Source organism: Exserohilum turcica, assembly GCF_000359705.1.
Source record: "Exserohilum turcica Et28A unplaced genomic scaffold SETTUscaffold_7, whole genome shotgun sequence".
Taxonomy (NCBI): domain Eukaryota; kingdom Fungi; phylum Ascomycota; class Dothideomycetes; order Pleosporales; family Pleosporaceae; genus Exserohilum; species Exserohilum turcicum.
Window position 1 is genome coordinate 330,563 of NW_007360288.1, and position 6,659 is coordinate 337,221.

The 6,659-nt window shown below is 47.8% G+C and overlaps 2 protein-coding genes across 2 annotated transcripts; one reads left to right on the plus strand and one right to left on the minus strand.

Moving 5' to 3' along the window:
- Positions 1-206: 206 nt before the first annotated feature.
- Positions 207-1,055, plus strand: SETTUDRAFT_165387 (uncharacterized protein; the record flags this gene model as incomplete). Its single annotated transcript, XM_008032020.1, has 1 exon — positions 207-1,055. The coding sequence occupies exon 1, from the start codon at positions 542-544 to the stop codon at positions 1,052-1,054; it is 513 nt and encodes a 170-aa protein (XP_008030211.1). The 5' UTR covers positions 207-541.
- A 3,456-nt stretch (positions 1,056-4,511) lies between these two features.
- On the minus strand, positions 4,512-5,444 carry SETTUDRAFT_165398 (uncharacterized protein; the record flags this gene model as incomplete). Its single annotated transcript, XM_008032021.1, has 3 exons — positions 5,208-5,444; positions 4,919-5,144; positions 4,512-4,894 (listed from the first exon to the last, which is right to left on the minus strand). The coding sequence occupies exons 1-3, from the start codon at positions 5,424-5,426 to the stop codon at positions 4,512-4,514; spliced, it is 828 nt and encodes a 275-aa protein (XP_008030212.1). The 5' UTR covers positions 5,427-5,444.
- Between the last annotated feature and the right edge of the window lie 1,215 nt (positions 5,445-6,659).

The following is a 6,659-nucleotide window of genomic DNA, read 5'->3' on the forward strand; positions in this document are numbered from 1 at the left end:
TAAACGATAGAAACTAATCTTTATAAAAGGATATTTAGTTCTATATACTTGAAGCGCTTGTTAGGAGTAGGATCTGAGTGGAAGTAATATAAGACTTCTGGTGTCAGACTCTTGAGGTTGGTTTTCGCGGATGAAGCAACAGGGTGGTATGAACAGTGTCTCTGCAAGTAACTCTTGTATTGTACTTGTACTCGTAACTTAAGTAATTGAACACAATGAGCCATAAGGGCTACATTGCCTATGCTATATACCTATGGTGCTCGTAGCCCTCGGTCAGAGGAGTCCGAGTATTGCTCGGTGGCTGGCGCACGAGGGGCTTTCCTCTGTGGCTTATGTACGAGGAGTCTGCCAAGACCCTTCCTCGTGCATAGAGGTCCGAGGAGGTCACGTGATCCTCCCTTACTCTACAAAGAGGGCGGGGTTGACTGGCTGTCGTCGTTCCCTTAACTTAACCGCTGTGCCTTCCTCCCTCAGGTTCGTAACACCATCTCCCTCCTTCCTAAGCTTGTCCTCAAGCTTTTCCGTATGCCTGTGGCTAACCATGTCCGCCCCTAGGTCCAAAGAACATCTTCGTCTTGCTCTTGAGATTCGTCGCAACGGTCTCCCTGCGCCCGTCCCCTGCGATTATTGTTTTGCGAACAACCGTCAGTGCGTCGCGATGCCCGAAGTCAATAGCAAGCGTTTGAAGTGCTCAGAGTGCACTCGTCTGGGTCACCCATGTGTGAACATGTCGTGGGTGTCTCTAGACAAGACTCGTGAAGAGTATCAAAAGAAGGTGGATGAGGATGAGCAGCTGTTGGCTCAAGTCATTTCGCGCTTGATGCGAAACAAGAGGATTTTGAAGCAGGCTGAAGAGCGTGCTGCGAAAAAGACTATGTGTCTGGCGAATTCCTTGCGCGCTGGTGGTGATGACGTGGATGCGCAGGAGTCCTTGGACTGCCCCGCGGCGGATGCGTTGGTGGGGTTTTCGCCGGTTATGTGGAGTACTTTGGGGTCCTTAGACGCCTTAGCGTCGCCCTCGAATCCTGGCGATGCGCCGGTTTTCTCCTCATGATGGTAAGTTCTTTTTTGTATTTTTTGAGTAATTGTTGGCAATTAGATAGGTTGTCCTCTAGTTCCCATGTGTTTTCGCTGTCTAGGTATCCTAACTATTTGACTAGGTATTTGGTTCCTTGGATTGTCGCGCGGTGTGCGAGGATTTTCTCGACTTCGAATTCGTTTTCTTCCTCGGGTTCGTAGTGAAATGTTTTTTTGTAGTAGCGTTTCGGGGTCTGCTGGTTCTAATAGGCTGATATAGAATCTTGGGTGTATCTTTGCATCTAGTGGTAGATCAAGTGTGTACGTTACTAGTCCTTTCTAATCGAGAATCAAAAATGGTCCGACCTTGGTGTGATCTAGTCTTTTGCTTGGTCGCTTCGTTCGAAGATTCTTTGTGAGTAGGTATACTCTATCCCCCCTCTTTAGCTAAGGTGCCATTTTTCGTTTTTTGTTGACATATAAGATGCTTTGCTGCTGAGCGTTTTCAAGTGCTTTTCGGAGTTCTTCATGTATTTTCTTAAGTTCTTCAGCCGTGGCTATGGCTGCTTCTGTTTTCTAACTTGGGTATGTCCTGGTAAAGAGATTTGGGTGTCTCCCGTGGTTTGCGTAAAATGGTGTCTTTCCTGTTAATTCCGATGTTTTGTTGTTATAGGCCATCTGTGCTATAGGTAGTAGCTGTACCCAATTGTTTTGTTGGTAGTTGACATAGATTCTAAGGTATGCCTTCATTGTTCTGTTGGTTCTTTCTGTTTGTCCGTCGGTCTGTGGATGGTATGCTGTCGATAGTTTTCGCTTTGTGCCTATCGCGGCTAATAGCGTTGTCCAAAAGTTTGATGTGAAGAGCTTGTCTCTATCACTGATTATTGACCTTGGTATTCCGTGGTGTCGGATGATTCTGTCGTTGACGATGTATGCGAGATCCACTGCTGTGTAATCCCTTCTGAACGGTATGTACTCGGCTTGTTTGGTGAACCTATCCACTACAACTAGTATCGCGTCGTAGGCGACCTTGGTTGCAGGGTCTCTTGAAACTGGTAGGCCTGTAACAAAGTCCATGGAGATGTCTGCCCACGGTTCTCGTGGTAGCTCTTGAGCTTGCATTTCTCCGTAAGGTGCATGAGTACTATGCTTGTTCTTCTTGCAGTCTTCGCATTTGGCGATGTAGGATGCAACTTTGTCTTTCATCCCACTGAACTGATAGTTTCTCTGGATTAGTTCCATTGTTCTGGCGATTCCTGGGTGTCCGTGCACAGGATCGTTGTGATGTTCTTCGATGATGATCTGCTGTACTTCTTTAGGTACGTCGTTTCCTATTTTTATGATAATGTTGTTTTCGTGTGCGGGTCCCATTGTCCCGTCTTGGTTCATTTTTAGTATTGGTCTGTCGACTATCGTCTTAGTTCCTGCGATGTCGTGTCGTCAGCTAAGAGCGTCAGCTCTTCCATTTTCTTTTCCTAGAGTGTAGACAATCTTAAACTTGTATTGCCCTAGTAGTTCAGCCCATCAGGTCTGTCTTCGGTTGAGTACCTTCGTCGTGGTGAAGTGTACTAAGTTCTTGTGATCCGTGTAGATCGTGAGTTCTGAGCAGCTCTCTGCATAAACTCTCCAGTGCTGTAGGCATGCTACTATCGCGAGTAGTTCTTTGTCGTGTACGTCGTAGCGTTCTTCTAGTCCTGAGAACTTCCTTGAATAATATGCGACGGGGTGCCATTTGCCGTCTATGAGTATGCTGGCGCAGCCTCCTAGCGCGAGGTCTGATGCGTCTGTTTCGAATTTCGTTGGTAATCCTAGGATAAATATCCGGAAGCATGGTGGCGTAATGCATGCTTTCTTAAGCGTTCGAAATGCTTTTCCTGTCTTGTTATCCCATTTCTATAGGGTATTCTTTCTTGTTAATCGCGTTAGCGGTATCGCGATCTTGGAGAAGTCCTTAATAAACTGCCTGTTAAAGTTCACGAATCCTAGAAAGAATTGGATGTCCATGACTGTTTTTGGTGTTGGCCAGTTCTTGATGACTTCGATCTTTTCCTCGCTCATCTGTACTCCGTTGACCCCTACTACGTAGCCTAGGAAGTTGACCTTGGTCTTGTGGAATTCACACTTTTTCAGCTTGAGTCTGAGGCTGTACTCGTCCAGGGCCTGTAGTACCTGCTTGACGTGTTCAGTATGTTGTTCCTCTTCTTCTGAGTAGATTAGGATGTCATCTAGGTAGGCGATGACGAATATATCCAGATAGGGTCTGAGTACGTTGTTGATGAGTTCTTGAAACGTGGCTGGGGCGTTCGTAAGCCCAAACGGCATGACGGTGTATTCGTAGTGTCCGTATCGTGTTCTGAAGGCCGTTTTCCATTCTTCACCTTTCTTGATCCTGATAAGGTGATATCCGTCTCGGAGATCTAACGCCGTGAAGATCTTCGCTCGAGACAATCGATCCTGGAGCTCAGTGATGTTTGGTAGTGGGTATCGATTCTTAATCGTGATATCGTTGAGTTGCCGATAATCGACACACAGTCGATCTGTACCGTCTTTCTTTGGTACAAACATAATTGGATATCCTGCTAGTGACTTCGATGGTCGTATGTATCCCTTGGCTAAACTCTTGTTGATGTATTCTCTTAGTACGTTGAGCTCTCTTTCCGATAGTTGATATATGGGCCCGAAAGTCGGTTTCTTTCCTTCCTGTAGGACTATCTCATGGTCCCAGGGTTGATGCTTTGGTAACGCTTGGTCGTCTACCACTTCCTGAAATAAATGTTCGTACTTTCTGTATTGTTCAGGGATCTCTGGAGTTGCGCTGTTCTCCTGTACTCTAGCTTCGTGATCCGTTGGCCTAGTTTCGGTATCTGCTGAGTTTGGCTTCCTGCTCTGGGAACTACCTGTCGAGTTCGCTTTCTTTTCTGCGATATTGCACTGCTTGGCAATGTTACTCTTATCTACCATCAGACTCTGCCGATGCGTAGGCTGGCTTGCGGTTGCGTCCGTTCCGCAGCACTCAAATTGGAACACCTTCGACTTCCAGTCGATCCGCGGGTTGTGTTCTCGTAGCTATGGGAGTCCTAAAATGATGTCGTAGGTAGCTAGTCCAAAGACGTCTAGGTCTATCTTCTCCTCATGCTCTTGGATGCTAAGTGTCACCTGTCTGACCTCATGTGTTATTCTTTCTTCGTTTGGCATTGGTTCGCCGTTGGCAACGTGTAGTGGGTATGGCTGTTGTTTCCGTAGTTGGGTAAGTCCGGCTTTCCTAACTGCGTGCGCTGAAACATAGTTCGCCTGTGATCCTGAGTCCACTAGTGCCTGCATCCGTTTTCCGTTGAGCTCTGCTGTGAGCTTTATCAGTCCTAGGGGATTTACTGTATTGATCTCCCTAGAGGGCCCTGGCTCTCGTGGCGCTGGCCTAAAAAAGACTTTACCGGGAATCCGTAATATTCTTTGGCTAGGACATGGGTGTCGCAACTGTCGCTAAGACATGTCTGCTAGTCTTGTCGTTGACAAGCGTACGTGTGATCGTCCACGTACTCCGTCCGGTATACTGTTTGCATCTGTATGACCTCTTGTGGGTCGTCGTGGCCTGGGAAGTGCTTCTTCTCCCTCTTGTCCCATAGGTGTTTTGGGCATTTGTCGTCTACGCATTCGAACCAGTGGTATTTGCATTTAGGGTATCCTCGGATGGTCTTAGGATTCCATCCCGCTCCTTGTTTGTCTGAGTAATGGGCTGGGCAGTAGGCAGCTAGGCATGCTGTCCATGAGAGTCGAGCATGGTGTGCGTTGCGTGCATCATACCAGTACCAGTTGTTGTTGTCCTGCTGCTGCCTGGTGGCTTGGTATTCCTTTTGTGATTGTTGCCATGCTTCTTGTGCTTTCTGCGCCCATTGTGGCGTACTGGGTGGAGTTATCTGTTGTACCGGATCCCATCGGGGTTCTTCTTGAGCGGGTTCCAGCTCTGTCGGCTTTGGCGTAGCGGGTCGGTTCCTTTCCTTGAACCTAGCTATCTTCTCGTGCTTCGTAGGTGCCGCAGGAAATTCTTCTTCTGCTGGCGTCTCGTATTCCTCGTCGCTAAGCGGGTTCTTTTCGTCCTCGCTGCTCTTAGCGGTGGTAAGCATTACGTCCTTAAGTCCTGTGATAAGTTCTTTATCAAGCAGATGGTATTTGACTTAGGCTAGGGTGATAACGTTCCATAACTCGCCATCGTCGAGGCTGGAGTCTTTTCGGATAACGTTCAGTTGTCGAGTGACCTTATTCTTGCTTCGACAGTCTCGTGCCATATAGCCTTCCTTGCCACAGGCGTAACAAGTAATTTTCTTTCTGTCCTTGTTGTGTTGACCCTTAGGTCCTTCGTTTGGCTTAGCGCGTCCAAATCCACGTCCTTTGTTGAGGTTGTCGAGGTGCATAGGTTGAGCACCGTACCCTTAGTAGGATCCTGGCGTGGATGGTATGAAACCGCGCTGCCTTCCCGTATTAGGGGGTGAACGTCGGTATTGCTGTTGTCGAGGCCGATCGTTCCTATCCTGTTGTCGCGTTCCCTAATTAAACAGTCGTTCTTCTAGCGCTAGTTCATATAAATCGTTGTCGACTCTAATGGCTTCTTCCATGAGTTCTGCTAGCGTGTCGATGTTGGCTCCACTTCTCATAAGTTCTCTGCGCACTGCTGGCTTAAGGCCTTGTCGGTACATGCGCATAAGTGCTTTGTCGTCCCAGTCGATTCTAGTGGCGTGCTGCTGGAATATCGTCGTGTAGTCGGCGGCTAGCCCTGTCTGGCGTAGGGTTTGAATTCGTTGTTCCGCGACTACCGATTCCTTAAAAGGTGAGAAGTTCTGTCGGAGTTTGACCTTGAAAGCGTCCCAGTCTTCCACTAAGGCAGTGTTGTCAGCGTTAGTGATGGAGTCATCCATGTAACGTTGAATGATCGGGTTGGCCCATTTTTCTGCGTCACCTTGGAAGTAGGTGGTGGCTAAGACAACCTTGTTGTTGTCTTCGATTCTGTCTCCTTGTAGGTGGAAAAACCGGTCGACCTGGAGGATCTAAGCTTCGAGCTTGTTGCGGTCTCCATGGTACAAGTCGGGCTTGTTACCACAAGTGGATGATCCTCTAGTGAGGGAAGCGTTAGGAGTGTTCATAACAATGTCGCTTATCTTAAGGGTGTTCAAAGTGTTAGGAGTAGGATCTGAGTGGAAGTAATATAAGACTTCTGGTGTCAGACTCTTGAGGTTGGTTTTCGCGGATGAAGCAACAGGGTGGTATGAACAGTGTCTCTGCAAGTAACTCTTGTATTGTACTTGTACTCGTAACTTAAGTAATTGAACACAATGAGCCATAAGGGCTACATTGCCTATGCTATATACCTATGGTGCTCGTAGCCCTCGGTCAGAGGAGTCCGAGTATTGCTCGGTGGCTGGCGCACGAGGGGCTTTCCTCTGTGGCTTATGTACGAGGAGTCTGCCAAGACCCTTCCTCGTGCATAGAGGTCCGAGGAGGTCACGTGATCCTCCCTTACTCTACAAAGAGGGCGGGGTTGACTGGCTGTCGTCGTTCCCTTAACTTAACCGCTGTGCCTTCCTCCCTCAGGTTCGTAATAGCGCTACTCTTAGCTACTAAGGAACTATAAATATAGCAATTACTCTTAG